Here is a 15,751-nt window from a genome sequence, read left to right as displayed (position 1 = left end):
TGCTTATTTGGGATGACATAATTGTGCACAGTGACAGTTGGGAGTCCCATCTTTGTAGAATACGGGCAGTGGTTGATGCACTAAGGGATGCAGGTCTGACCGCAAACCCCCACAAGTTTAAGCTGGGCCACGCCGAGGTGGAGTACCTGGGATATCAGATCGGGAGGGGAAATGTGAAACCCCAAGATAAAAAATAGAAAAATGGCTGCCATTAGGGGATGGCCGGTCCCCCGACCCAAGAGGCAGGTGAAGTCTTTCCTGGGGTTAGCAGGGTACTACAGTCGATTTGTACCCTAACTTTGCCGCAATAGCATCTCCCCTCACAGACTTAACAAAGGCACGACTACCCCAGACGGTGCGATGGATGGTTTACCACTATATCCACAGTAAAACGAGTCCTATATAGACATAACCTGAAAGGCCGCTCAGCAAGGAAGAAGTCATATCCTCTGGTCTAATGACCATCGTTATGTTTGGAGGAAAAAGGGGGAGGCTTGCAAATGTTGTGGCACGGGGGTGGCAGTATCATGTTGTGGGGATGGCAGCATCATGTTTTGGGGATGCTTTGCTGCAGGAGGTATTGGAGTGGTCATCACAAAGCCCTGACCTCAATCCTATCGAAAATTTGTGGGCAGAACTGAAAAAGCGTGTGCGAGCAAGGAGGCCTACAAACCTGACTCAGTTACACCAGCTCTGTCAGGAGGAATGGGCCAAAATTGTAAACTTCTGACCCACTGGGAATGTGATGAAAAAAATAAAAGCTGAAATAAATAATTCTCTATACTATTATTCTGACATTTCACATTCTTAAAATAAAAGTGGTGATCCTAACTGACCTAAAACAGGGAATTTTTACTGTGATTAAATGTCAGGAATGGTGAAAAACTGAGTTTAAATGTATTTGTCTAAGGTGTATGTAAACTTCCCACTTCAACTGTACCTATAAACAACAGTAAAGCAAACAAAGGAAAATAACTGAATGATTAAGCACAAAGCAACCAAGGTGCAACTCCGGTGCAAACAATTACAATTGGCTATGATAGGTTGCTAGGTGTAACACCATCTATGGATACCGACCTTGTGACACCCATAGACCTCCCCCCCCCCCCCCCCCACAACCATTGTATTTCACATCCTTCCCCCAAAACACTATTCTATTGGGGTGCAATGGACTATACTTGCCACCAAAAAATGATTGGTAGAAGGAGAGAAGTTAGGAACCATGCAATGAATTACTACTGTTATGCTAGCCATATCCTTACCCAAGGAACCATGCGATAAATTACTACTGTCTTGCTATGCATGTCCTTACCCAAGGAGTCTACTCCATCGGAGAGCAAAGTTTGGTATGGAAATACTGTAATACACAACAATGACAGCAAGGTTTGGAATGGGAATACAGTAATACACAACAATGACAGCAAGGTTTGGAATGGAAATACAGTAATACACAACAATGACAGCAAGGTTTGGAATGGGAATACAGTAATACACAACAATGACAGCAAGGTTTGGAATGGGAATACAGTAATACTCAACAATGACAGCAAGGTTTAGAATGGAAATACAGTAATACACAACAATGACAGCAAGGTTTGGAATGGGAATACAGTAATACACAACAATGTGGTGTGAGTCACTGTCCAAAGTTACTGTATTCATGAAGAAAAGAAACTCAAAAGACACCAAAAACCTTAACAACAATAAAGACATCTGGCACTCAAGTCATAGTCTGTTCTCTCTGCTACCACGCAGCAAGTCTGGAACCAACAGGACCCTGAACAGCTTCTACCCCCCCACCCCCCTTTACCCCTACCTACAGTATACTGTTACTGTCTATTATCTATCCTTTACCCCTACCTACAGTATACTGCTGTTACTGTCTATTATCTATCCTTTACCCCTACCTACAGTATACTGCTGCTACTGTCTATTATCTATCCTTTACCCCTACCTACAGTATACTGTTACTGTCTATTATCTATCCTTTACCCCTACCTACAGTATACTGCTGTTACTGTCTATTATCTATCCTTTACCCCTACCTACAGTATACTGCTGTTACTGTCTATTATCTATCCTTTACCCCTACCTACAGTATACTGCTGTTACTGTCTATTATCTATCCTTTACCCCTACCTACAGTATACTGCTGTTACTGTCTATTATCTATCCTTTACCCCTACCTACAGTATACTGCTGTTACTGTCTATTATCTATCCTTTACCCCTACCTACAGTATACTGCTGCTACTGTCTATTATCTATCCTTTACCCCTACCTACAGTATACTGTTACTGTCTATTATCTATCCTTTACCCCTACCTACAGTATACTGCTGTTACTGTCTATTATCTATCCTTTACCCCTACCTACAGTATACTGTTAATGTCTATTATCTATCCTTTACCCCTACCTACAGTATACTGCTGTTACTGTCTATTGTCTATCCTTTACCCCTACCTACAGTATACTGCTGTTACTGTCTATTGTCTATCCTGTTGCCTAGTTTCTTTACCACTACCTATACTGTAAGTACATATCTACCTTGTACCCCTGCACATTGGTTTGGTGTATTTTGCCTGGTATCCCGTGTATATAGCCTGGTACCCCGTGTATATAGCCTGGTACCCTGTGTATATAGCCTGATACCAGTGTATATGCATGCTGTCCGGTCCTCTGGCAGTCTCTATGGGGGTGCCACAGGGTTCAATTCTCGGGCCGACTCTTTTCTCTGTGTATATCAATGATGTTGCTCTTGCTGCGGGCGATTCCCTGATCCACCTCTACGCAGACGACACCATTCTATATACTTTCGGCCCGTCTTTGGACACTGTGCTATCTAACCTCCAAACAAGCTTCAATGCCATACAACACTCCTTCCGTGGCCTCCAACTGCTCTTAAACGCTAGTAAAACCAAATGCATGCTTTTCAACCGGTCGCTGCCTGCACCTGCATGCCCGACTAGCATCACCACCCTGGATGGTTCCGACCTAGAATATGTGGACGTCTATAAGTACCTAGGTGTCTGGCTAGACTGCAAACTCTCCTTCCAGACTCATATCAAACATCTCCAATCGAAAATCAAATCAAGAGTCGGCTTTCTATTCCGCAACAAAGCCTCCTTCACTCAAGCCGCCAAGCTTACCCTAGTAAAACTGACTATCCTACCGATCCTCGACTTCGGCGATGTCATCTACAAAATGGCTTCCAACACTCTACTCAGCAAACTGGATGCAGTCTATCACAGTGCCATCCGTTTTGTCACTAAAGCACCTTATACTACCCACCACTGCGACTTGTATGCTCTAGTCGGCTGGCCCTCGCTACATATTCGTCGCCAGACCCACTGGCTCCAGGTCATCTACAAGTCTATGCTAGGTAAAGCTCCGCCTTATCTCAGCTCACTGGTCACGATGGCAACACCCATCCGTAGCACGCGCTCCAGCAGGTGTATCTCACTGATCATCCCTAAAGCCAACACCTCATTTGGCCGCCTTTCGTTCCAGTACTCTGCTGCCTGTGACTGGAACGAATTGCAAAAATCGCTGAAGTTGGAGACTTTTATCTCCCTCACCAACTTCAAACATCAGCTATCTGAGCAGCTAACCGATCGCTGCAGCTGTACATAGTCTATTGGTAAATAGCCCACCCTTTTCACCTACCTCATCCCCGTACTGTTTTTATTTATTTACTTTTCTGCTCTTCTGCACACCAATATCTCTACCTGTACATGACCATCTGATCTTTTATCACTCCAGTGTTAATCTGCAAAATTGTAATTATTTGCCTACCTCCTCATGCCTTTTGCACACATTGTATATAGACCCCCCCTTCGTTTTCTACTGTGTTATTGACTTGTTAATTGTTTACTCCATGTGTAACTCTTTGTTGTATGCTCACACTGCTATGCTTTATCTTGGCCAGGTCGCAGTTGCAAATGAGAACTTGTTCTCAACTAGCCTACCTGGTTAAATAAAGGTGTTCTCAACTAGCCTACCTGGTTAAATAAAGGTGAAATAAAAATAAATTAAAAATTAAAAAAAATATAGCCTGGACATCATGTGTATATAGCCTGGTACCCCGTGTATATAGCCTGGTACCCCGTGTATATAGCCTGGTACCCCGTGTATATAGCCTGGTACCTGTGTATATAGCCTGGTACCTGTGTACATAGCCTGGTACCCGTGTATATAGCGTGGTACCCGTGTATATAGCCAAGTTATCGTTACTCATTGTAGATTTATTCCTTGTGTTATTATTTTTGTGAATATTTCCAATGTCTCATTTTTGTGAAGGGCCCCGTAAGTATGCATTTCACTGTTAGTCTACACCTGTTGTTTTATGAAGCACGTGACGATGAAAACTATTTTGATTTCATTTGAACAGTCAATCAGTCGTTTGAAAAGGTTTCCTGTCTGGAAAATGTGTTAAAGCTCTTACTCACCATTATCATAGATGTATGGAAAGGGATGTACCTCCTTCTGCTTGGCCTGGAGAGATAACAGAGGTCCTCAGTTTAGTTTAGGACCATAGAAGGGTGTGCTCTCTGGTCCATCTCTATGGACCAACTACTGTCCAACGCGTGGACCAACTACAGTCCAACGCGTGGACCAACTACAGTCCAACGCGTGGACGAACTACAGTCCAACGCGTGGACCAACTACAGTCCAACTGCAGTCCAACACATGGACCAACTACAGTCCAACACATGGACCAACTACAGTCCAACACATGGACCAACTACAGTCCAACACATGGACCAACTACAGTCCAACACATGGACCAATAGTGTTTGGATACCTTTACCTGCTGTCTCTTGTCTACCGAGGCGTAGTACTTGGACCACCAGTCGAGGACGTTATCCCCAGACTCATCTGCTACGGTACGCTTCCTTCTCTTAGTAGACTTCCGAGAGCTCTTCCTCCATTCCTGTTTTATACGGAGAATGCTTGTTAATGTGTTTGTGTGTGTGTGTGTGCGTGCGTGTGTATGTGCGTGTGTGTGTCTTCTTCCTCTCACCTTTTCCTTCTTGTCTGGTTCGGGTGGAGGTGGTGGTGGGGGTGTAGGAGAGATCTCCTGGTAGATGTTGATTGAGACATCCTCAGATGACAAAGGGATTACATTGTCTATATTAGACTGGGGCATCATACCTAAATCTGAAAACACAAAGCACACCACGGGGTGGTCAAACAGCACCGCCTGAAAGTCCTGTTCAACAGTCGGTAAAACAGCACCGCCTGAAAGTCCTGTTCAACAGTCGGTAAAACAGCACCGCCTGAAAGTCCTGTTCAACAGTCGGTAAAACAGCACCACCTGAAAGTCCTGTTCAACAGTCGGTAAAACAGCACCGCCTGAAAGTCCTGTTCAACAGTCGGTAAAACAGCACCGCCTGAAAGTCCTGTTCAACAGTCGGTAAAACAGCACCACCTGAAAGTCCTGTTCAACAGTCGGTAAAACAGCACCGCCTGAAAGTCCTGTTCAACAGTCGGTAAAACAGCACCGCCTGAAAGTCCTGTTCAACAGTCGGTAAAACAGCACCACCTGAAAGTCCTGTTCAACAGTCGGTAAAACAGCACCACCTGAAAGTCCTGTTCAACAGTTGCTATCCCAGCGAACAAAACTGGTTGAAAGGATGTTGTTACAACAAGAAACCATTTGTAGGATTTGCCAGCTGGAGAGAGGGGGGTAATAGGGTGGGTTCATGATGATATACAGTGGGGAGAACACTGCAGATTTTGCAGGTTTTCCTACTTACAAAGCATGTAGAGGTCTGTAATTTGACTTTTACCCTCTCTGCTGTCAGGTCCCCGCGGTGATGTTGGCGCGGACAGCGCTGGAGGAGGGGTGTATTTGAAGGGCTTCAGGTTGTTGATGGTGTAGTTTCCCACCACGGTGGAGCGTCCGAATGCTCGCCAGTCCACCACACTGATGTTCAGGGGAGGGTGAAGGTTCTCATTCTCAGGCAGCTCCTGTGGGAAGGGACAGACAGGGAGGAGAACAAGATGGAAGGTCAGGTCAACTCTGCATGTATCTCTGCCTGTATCCCAAATGGCACCCAGTTCCCTTTATAGTGCACTACTTTTGACCAGAGAACTAAAGGACATAAGGAATAAGGTGTCATGTGGGACGCAGATAACGCCTGTGCACTATTCTACCTCGTTAACAGATAACACCTGTGCACTATTCTACCTCGTTAACAGATAACACCTGTCCACTATTCTACCTCGTTAACAGATAACACCTGTCCACTATTCTACCTCGTTAACAGATAACACCTGTCCACTATTCTACCTCGTTAACAGATAACACCTGTCCACTATTCTACCTCGTTAACAGATAACACCTGTCCACTATTCTACCTCGTTAAGAGATAACACCTGTCCACTATTCTACCTCGTTAACAGATTACACCTGTCCACTATTCTACCTCGTTAAGAGATAACACCTGTCCACTATTCTACCTCGTTAACAGATTACACCTGTCCACTATTCTACCTCGTTAAGAGATAACACCTGTCCACTATTCTACCTCGTTAACAGATAACACCTGTCCACTATTCTACCTCGTTAAGAGATAACACCTGTCCACTATTCTACCTCGTTAAGAGATAACACCTGTCCACTATTCTACCTCATTAACAGATAACACCTGTGCACTAATATACATGTTAGTTACCACCAGCGTGGTGAAGTTTGGGTTGGTCGTGTTAGTTACCACCATCGTGGTGAAGTTTGGGTTGGTCGTGTTAGTTACCACCGGCGTGGTGAAGTTTGGGTTGGTCGTGTTAGTTACCACCGGCGTGGTGAAGTTTGGGTTGGTCGTGTTAGTTACCACCGGCGTGGTGAAGTTTGGGTTGGTCGTGTTAGTTACCACCGGCGTGGTGAAGTTTGGGTTGGTCGTGTTAGTTACCACCAGCGTGGTGAAGTTTGGGTTGGTCATGTTAGTTACCACCGGCGTGGTGAAGTTTGGGTTGGTCGTGTTAGTTACCAGGGCGTCCACCAACGTGGTGAAGTTTGGGTTGGTCGTGTTAGTTACCAGGTCGAAGGCGTCCACCAGCGTGGTGAAGTTTGGGTTGGTCTTGTAGCTCTGGATAACAGAGGAGCGCAGGCTTTTCCCAGCACACTCGATAAACACCTGGGGACGGTCCACAGATAGGAGCTGCACCTTCTTCAGCTCCCTCAGGCCCCAGAACAACACCTGGACGACACAGAGAACACCGTCACAACACCCAGAACAGAATCCTTTAATATCACATAGGAACTACCAAACAAAGTACATACACAAAACATATCATACCATTCCAACTAACACACAGTGGAATAATGCCCTGCCACCTATTCCAGAGGTACTGCACTTCAGGTTGATCTCCCTCTCACCTCTAATCGATACCTGCTCAGTACAGGTCTAATGTTGCCAGGTACAGGGTAGATCTGACCGTCTGGTTCGTCCAGCGCAGGCAGATACTCTTCTCCTGACTCTGGGATCTATGAGATGAGTAACAATGAAACAACCACTACTTACAGAGTGGGAGAAAAATCATGGAGCGAGAAAGAACAGAGAATGAATTCCCATCGACTCAGTTTTACCAAACTAGGAATCCCCCTCGACTCAGCTTTACTAAACTCTGAATTCCCCGTCGACTCAGCTTTACTAAACTAGGAATCCCCCTCGACTCAGCTTTACTAAACTCTGAATTCCCCTCGACTCAGCTTTACTAAACTAGGAATCCCCCTCGACTCAGCTTTACTAAACTCTGAATTCCCCCTCAACTCAGCTTTACTAAACTCTGAATTCCCCCTCGACTCAGCTTTACTAAACAAGGAATCCCCCTCGACTCAGCTTTACTAAACTAGGAATTCCCTCTCCACTCAGCTTTACTAAACTCTGAATTCCCCCTCGACTCAGCTTTACTAATCTCTGAATTCCCCCTCCACTCAGCTTTACTAAACTAGGAATTCCCTCTCCACTCAGCTTTACTAAACTCTGAATTCCCCCTCCACTCAGCTTTACTAAACTAGGAATTCCCCCTCCACTCAGCTTTACTAAACTAGGAATTCCCCCTCGACTCAGCTTTACTAAACTCTGAATTCCCTCTCCACTCAGCTTTACTAAAGTATGAATTCCCCTCGACTCAGCTTTACTAAACTATGAATCCCCCTCGACTCAGCTTGACAGAATTCAAAACAAACATATCCATTGCGCTACATAGGGAATAGTGTTTCATGTTGTGCCTCAGTCTCCAGTAGGGCCCTACCTGTATGAGCTCAAAGGCCCCCAGCAGTTCTCCACCAGACTGGAATCCAGAAAACAGAGGACTGTACTGGAGCTGGGGAGGAGAGTAGGGCTGCTCTGACACCCTCACCACGGGCACTGCCACCGTGCTGCCCAGGTACTCTGCCTTGCCCTGGGGGGAAAGAAGCACAAGATACATACAGGTGAATAAATACAGTATGTGCTTAAATCTCAGAGAACAGAGACAAATCCTTATGGGTGCTGGATAGCTACCCAATTTTAATAGTCTGTCCCAACACCAGACACTCCAACTGGATTATAAATCAATTCTGTAACGGTCACTGTCGTCAAGGAATTCACTTAAACCAATATATTTTCACCTTTGATTTTTATTTAACCTTTAACCTTTACATTTTAAGTGATGAAATGATATCCTGATCGCCAGTCTGTTTCCGATCTCTTGCCAACGTGAACAACAACAGATCAGAAACAGACGGGCACTGTGTTTGTTGAAATGAAGGCATATCGTAACGTCAGAGAGAAGGGGGTTGGTTTGTTAGCTCACCAGAGCATCGTCATCATACACCTCGATGACGATGCACGGTGGCTCCTGCTCCAGGTGAGCTAGGTCTCCATGCAGCGTGACCCGGGTCATCAACAGCATCTGGTTCCAGGTCGGGGTTAACGTCTGGTTGATGATCTAAGAGGCACAGGGAGCACTTAGTACTACGACTGGGGTCAGAGGTAGAATTTAGTGCCACAGATTGGGTCAGAGGTAGAATTTAGTGCCACAGAATGGGTCATAGGTAGAACTTAGTGCCACAGATTGGGTCATAGGTAGAATTTAGTGCCACAGATTGGGTCAGAGGTAGAATTTAGTGCCACAGAATGGGTCATAGGTAGAACTTAGTGCCACAGATTGGGTCATAGGTAGTACTTAGTGCCACAGATTGGGTCATAGGTAGTACTTAGTGCCACAGATTGGGTCAGAGGTAGAATTTAGTGCCACAGATTGGGTCATAGGTAGAACTTAGTGCCACAGATTGGGTCATAGGTAGAATTTAGTGCCACAGATTGGGTCATAGGTAGTACTTAGTGCCACAGATTGGGACATAGGTAGTACTTAGTGCCACAGATTGGGTCATAGGTAGTACTTAGTGCCACAGATTGGGACATAGGTAGAACTTAGTGCCACAGATTGGGTCATAGTTAGAACTTAGTGCCACAGATTGGGTCATAGGTAGTACTTAGTGCCACAGATTTGGTCATAGGTAGTACTTAGTGCCACAGATTGGGACATAGGTAGTACTTAGTGCCACAGATTGGGTCAGAGGTAGAACTTAGTGCCACAGATTGGGACATAGGTAGTACTATGAAACATGGATGGGGTTAGTAAGTCAGGAAATGAATCGAAAGTACAAAAAACTCTCAAAGTAAATAGCCCTTGGAAACTTAGCTCATCTAATTAATTTAATGAAAATAGATGGATAACTCCAACCCTGGTTAGAACTACACCCTTCAAAAGCCCATTTTCTTCTTAGGGACCTTCTCTGTAGCTAGATCCCATCCTATGAGAGTTTGTGGACCTTACGGCCGTGGTGTGGCTATGTGTCAGGAAGGTGACCCTGGCGAAGGGGTCTGAGAGTCCTGTAGAGTCTGCTGCTATTAGCCCTCGAGCCTGGTACATGTGGGCGCGCATCTGGAACTTGTGCTCGTCTGGAGGGAAGAGAAACAGGTTATTATTCCCAATGTCTGTCTGTCTGTCTGCCTCTCCCTCTCTCTGTCCGTCTGTCCCTCCCTCTCTCTGTCTGTCTCTCCCTCTCTCTGTCCGTCCGGCCATCCGTCCGTCCTACCTCTATATGCCAGATGTACAGGTAGGATGGCAGGTAGAAGCTGCTCCTCAGTGGCGCCCCCTTTGGGCTCAAACCCTCCAGGCAGGTTATCCAACACATGAGAGGAGTCTCTGCAGCTGCCCAGCCACAGGTACACGTCCAGTTTGGCCTGAACTGACCAGCCTGCTACACGCTTCCCTGGGGGCTGGGGTAGTAAAGGAGAGGACATCACAAGAATGGCACTCTATTCACTATATAGTATGGTACATTTGGACTGAACTGACCAGCCTGCTACAGTCTTCTCTGGGGGCTGGGGTAGTAAAGGAGAGGACATCACAAGAATGGCACTCTATTCACTATATAGTATGGTACATTTGGACTGAACTGACCAGCCTGCTACAGTCTTCTCTGGGGGCTGGGGTAGTAAAGGAGAGGACATCACAAGAATGGCACTCTATTCACTATATAGTATGGTACATTTGGACTGAACTGACCAGCCTGCTACAGTCTTCTCTGGGGGCTGGGGTAGTAAAGGAGAGGACATCACAAGAATGGCACTCTATTCACTATATAGTATGGTACATTTGGACTGAACTGACCAGCCTGCTACAGTCTTCTCTGGGGGCTGGGGTAGTAAAGGAGAGGACATCACAAGAATGGCACTCTATTCACTATATAGTATGGTACATTTGGACTGAACTGACCAGCCTGCTACAGTCTTCTCTGGGGGCTGGGGTAGTAAAGGAGAAGACGTCATCAAACTGTGCACCCTAATCCCTAAATAGAACACTACTTTTCCCGGGGTCCTCGTAGTGCCTGTGAAAATCACTTCTCTCACTACTGGTATACAGTACCAGTCAATAGTTTGGAAACACCTACTCATTCCAGCATTTTTCTTTATGTTTCACTATTTTCTACATTGTAGAATAATAGTGAAAACATCAGAACTATGAAATAACACATATGGAATCATGTAGTAACCAAAAGAGTTTTAAACAAATCAAAATCAATTTTTTATTTGAGATTCTTCAAATAGCCAGCTTTGCACACTCTTGGCATTCTCTCAACCCGCTTCACCTGGAATGCTGTTATTGCTATAATATGGACTTGATCTTTTAGCAAATAGGGCTATCTTGTCACAACACAACTGATTATCTCAAACGCATTAAGAAGGAAAGAAATTCCACAAATGAACTTTTAAGAAGGCACAATGCATTCCAGGTGACTACCTCGTGAAGCTGGTTGAGAGAATGCCAATAGTGTGCAAAGCTGTCATCAAGGCAAACGGTGACTACTTTGAAAAATCTCAAATATAAAATATATTTTGATTTGTTTAACATAGTTTTGATGTCCTCACTATTATTCTACAATGTATAAAATAGTTAAAATAAAGAAAAAGCCTGGAATGAGTAGGTGTGTCCAAACCTTCTGACTGGTACTATGTATAAAACCCATTCATTAAAATGTAAATGAGCTATATTATAAGGACATCTACAGCATGCTCTCTACTCAGCCTGTTTGTGAAAATAATGAGTTTAAGCACATCCTCAAAAATAATTGGAGAGGTGCTGGGAACAAGAACAGCCATGACTGCTGTGAGTCTCTTTACCTTCAAGAATAAAGTCTGGATCTTGCCACAGTCTTTGCCTCTCTCCTCAGGGCTGGCAGAGTAGATCAGGTCACGGGCAGAGATGCGGGCATAAGCCACACGCTTGTTGTTACTCAGCATCCACACAAACACATCTGGGATGGTATGCTGGGGCTAATAGAGAGAGATAGGAGAGAAACCAGCTCAGTGTCATCTCTGGGATACACACTGTCAATACGCTACTCGCACGCACACACACGCACACACACACACACACACACACACACACACACACACACACACACACACACACACACACACACACACACACACACACACACACACACACACACACACACACACACACACACACACACACACACACACCTCTTCCACTAGGAATCTCAGTTTCTGTGTGAGTTTTAGAGCCTCCTGCAACATCTCCTTCACACTGCGAGCCTTCCTCTTCCCCTCTGAGATGGTTTCTGCCTTTCCGACCATACTCTCCTGTAGGGGGAACATCATCATCACCTTCACCATCATCATCATAACCATCATCATCATCACCACCATCATCACCATCACCACCACCATCATTATCCCCACCACCACCCCCGTCATCATCATCACCACCATTATCATCACCATCATCATCCCCACCACCACCCCCATCATCATCCCCACCACCATCATCATCCCCACCACCACCCCCATCATCATCATCCCCACCATCACCATCATCATCATCATCACCATCACCACCATCACCACCATCATCATCACCACCATAATTTAACAATACTGTCTCTCAGAAGGTAGGGTCTAGAGGCCAGGGCACCAACCAGCTCCTGTTTACACATGGTCAGGCGTTTCTTATCCAACACGGTCAGATGGTTCATTCTCACTTTCCCTTCTGCAAAGGCTATGAATCTCCTGCAGCAGAACGGATAGCACACACACACACACACACACGTTTGAGTTACTATTAGTACCAGGACACATGCACCATATAGTCAACAGTGTTGTCTGTTTCCACCCCGTGGTCAACAGTGTTGTCAGTTTCCACTATGAAGTCAACAGTGTTGTCTGTTTCCACCCCGTGGTCAACAGCGTTGTCAGTTTCCACTATGAAGTCAACAGTGTTGTCTGTTTCCACCCCGTGGTCAACAGTGTTGTCAGTTCCCACTATGAAGTCAACAGTGTTGTCTGTTTCCACCCCGTGGTCAACAGTGTTGTCAGTTTCCACTATGAAGTCAACAGTGTTGTCTGTTTCCACCCCGTGGTCAACAGTGTTGTCAGTTCCCACTATGAAGTCAACAGTGTTGTCTGTTTCCACCCCGTGGTCAACAGTGTTGTCAGTTTCCACTATGAAGTCAACAGTGTTGTCTGTTTCCACCCCGTGGTCAACAGTGTTGTCAGTTTCCACTATGAAGTCAACAGTGTTGTCAGTTTCCACCCTGTGGTCAACAGTGTTGTCAGTTTCCACCCTGTGGTCAACATTGTTGTCAGTTCCCACCATATGGTCAACAGTGTTGTCAGTTTCCACCATGAAGTCAACAGTGTTGTCAGTTTCCACCCTGTGGTCAAGAGTGTTGTCAGTTTCCACCCTGTGGTCAACAGTGTTGTCAGTTTCCACCATATATGTAAACAGTGTTGTTAGTTCCCACCATATAGCCAACAGTGTTGTCAGTTTCCACCATATGGTCAACAGTGTTGTTAGTTCCCACCATATAGTCAACAGTGTTGCCAGTTTCCACCATGAAGTCAACAGTGTTGTCAGTTTCTACCCTGTGGTCAACAGTGTTGTCAGTTTCCACTATGAAGTCAACAGTGTTATCAGTTTCCACCCTGTGGTCAACAGTGTTGTCAGTTTCTACCCTGTGGTCAACAGTGTTGTCAGTTTCCACCATATAGTCTACAGTGTTGTTAGTTCCCACTATATAGCCAACAGTGTTGTCAGTTTCCACCATATGGTCAACAGTGTTGTTAGTTCCCACCATATAGTCAACAGTGTTGCCAGTTTCCACCATGAAGTCAACAGTGTTGTCAGTTTCTACCCTGTGGTCAACAGTGTTGTCAGTTTCCACTATGAAGTCAACAGTGTTATCAGTTTCTACCCTGTGGTCAACAGTGTTGTCAGTTTCTACCCTGTGGTCAACAGTGTTGTGTGGTATCCCAGGAGGTCTACCCCTGTAATAGATAATAGAGGGGAGGTGCGTGATGTGACGTTGGCTCCCTCTGTTGGCAGTCCATGAGCTGGACACTCCGACACGGGGAGCTCCGTGTCGGAGGTAACTAGGGGAAAGTGCCAACCAGCCGTGGAGGAAACTAGGGGAAAGTACCAACCAGCTGTGGAGGAAACTAGGGGAAAGTACCAACCAGCCGTGGAGGAAACTAGGGGAAAGTACCAACCAGCCGTGGAGGTAACTAGGGGAAAGTACCAACCAGCCGTGGAGGAAACTAGGGTAAAGTACCAACCAGCCGTGGAGGAAACTAGGGGAAAGTACCAACCAGCCGTGGAGGAAACTAGGGGAAAGTACCAACCAGCTGTGGAGGACACAGAAAAGGGAGCACTGTGGCACACCACGGGAGAGAACAGGGAGAGACCGACACAGAGCCAAAGCTGAGAAGAAGGACCGAGCCAAACCTACGTGATTATGTTTATTTTACAGACTAGGAAAGTTGTGTTTGCTGACTGGAACCTTCCGGTCTCTGTGTTGTTAACCTCTGCAGACTAGGAAAGTTGTGTTTGCTGACTGGAAACTTCCGGTCTCTGTGTTAACCTCTGCACACTCAACCCAACCCTCCACCGGTTTACCACAGTTTTATTATCAGTTTGATGGTGTCGTTAAGGTTACCAACCTGGCGTCCATGATAAACTCCTTAAAGACTCGGCGCATGAGAGCTTCTGTTCCTGGATCTGACAACTTGTTCAGTTCATCTGTCTTGGCCACGCCTTCTTCCTGTGTGGAATATGATGACATCACCACAATGACATCACCACTCAAATAGGGTACAAACACGTGACGTACCATTACAATGGTATTACTAGAGTCCATGTTTATACCCTGTCTAAACCATTACATGGTATTACTAGAGTCCATGTGGTACCCTGTCTAAACCATTACATGGTATTACTAGAGTCCATGTGGTACCCTGTCTAAACCATTACATGGTATTACTAGAGTCCATGTGGTACCCTGTCTAAACCATTACATGGTATTACTAGAGTCCATATTTATACCCTGTCTAAACCATTACATGGTATTACTAGAGTCCATGTGGTACCCTGTCTAAACCATTACATGGTATTACTAGAGTCCATGTGGTACCCTGTCTAAACCATTACATGGTATTACTAGAGTCCATATTTATACCCTGTCTAAACCATTACATGGTATTACTAGAGTCCATGTGGTACCCTGTCTAAACCATTACATGGTATTACTAGAGTCCATGTGGTACCCTGTCTAAACCATTACATGGTATTACTAGAGTCCATGTGGTACCCTGTCTAAACCATTACATGGTATTACTAGAGTCCATGTGGTACCCTGTCTAAACCATTACATGGTATTACTAGAGTCCATGTGGTACCCTGTCTAAACCATTACATGGTATTACTAGAGTCCATATTTATACCCTGTCTAAACCATTACATGGTATTACTAGAGTCCATGTTTATACCCAGTCTAAACCATTACATGGTATTACTAGAGTCCATGTTGTTCCCTGTCTAAACCATTACATGGTATTACTAGAGTCCATGTTTATACCCTGTCTAAACCATTACATGGTATTACTAGAGTCCATGTGGTACCCTGTCTAAACCATTACATGGTATTACTAGAGTCCATGTGGTACCCTGTCTAAACCATTACATGGTATTACTAGAGTCCATATTTATACCCTGTCTAAACCATTACATGGTATTACTAGAGTCCATGTTTATACCCAGTCTAAACCATTACATGGTATTACTAGAGTCCATGTTGTTCCCTGTCTAAACCATTACATGGTATTACTAGAGTCCATGTTTATACCCTGTCTAAACCATTACATGGTATTACTAGAGTCCATGTTTATACCCTGTCT

The 15,751-nt window shown here is 45.2% G+C and overlaps 1 protein-coding gene across 2 annotated transcripts in view; it reads right to left on the bottom strand.

Annotated features, from left to right (window-relative positions):
- The window catches only part of fer1l6 (fer-1 like family member 6), a 68,463-nt gene that overhangs the window by 16,485 nt on the left and 36,227 nt on the right, over positions 1-15,751 (bottom strand). The window contains exons 15-29 of one of the 2 annotated variants that reach the window (XM_031805860.1): positions 14,519-14,619; positions 12,499-12,589; positions 12,044-12,163; positions 11,678-11,830; positions 10,090-10,273; positions 9,828-9,952; positions 8,802-8,936; positions 8,259-8,408; positions 7,381-7,488; positions 7,040-7,201; positions 5,792-5,972; positions 5,023-5,159; positions 4,810-4,932; positions 4,448-4,493; positions 1,313-1,357 (exon numbers count right to left, since the gene is read on the bottom strand). In XM_031805860.1, the coding sequence (XP_031661720.1) occupies positions 1,313-1,357; positions 4,448-4,493; positions 4,810-4,932; positions 5,023-5,159; positions 5,792-5,972; positions 7,040-7,201; positions 7,381-7,488; positions 8,259-8,408; positions 8,802-8,936; positions 9,828-9,952; positions 10,090-10,273; positions 11,678-11,830; positions 12,044-12,163; positions 12,499-12,589; positions 14,519-14,619 (1,861 nt within the window). The remainder of the gene's footprint in view (positions 1-1,312; positions 1,358-4,447; positions 4,494-4,809; positions 4,933-5,022; positions 5,160-5,791; positions 5,973-7,039; positions 7,202-7,380; positions 7,489-8,258; positions 8,409-8,801; positions 8,937-9,827; positions 9,953-10,089; positions 10,274-11,677; positions 11,831-12,043; positions 12,164-12,498; positions 12,590-14,518; positions 14,620-15,751) is intronic. The other variant, XM_031805861.1, reaches the window with a different exon arrangement.

This window comes from Oncorhynchus kisutch, linkage group LG26, assembly GCF_002021735.2.
Source record: "Oncorhynchus kisutch isolate 150728-3 linkage group LG26, Okis_V2, whole genome shotgun sequence".
Taxonomy (NCBI): Eukaryota; Metazoa; Chordata; class Actinopteri; order Salmoniformes; family Salmonidae; genus Oncorhynchus; species Oncorhynchus kisutch.
This window is presented reverse-complemented; position numbering and strand designations above follow the sequence as displayed.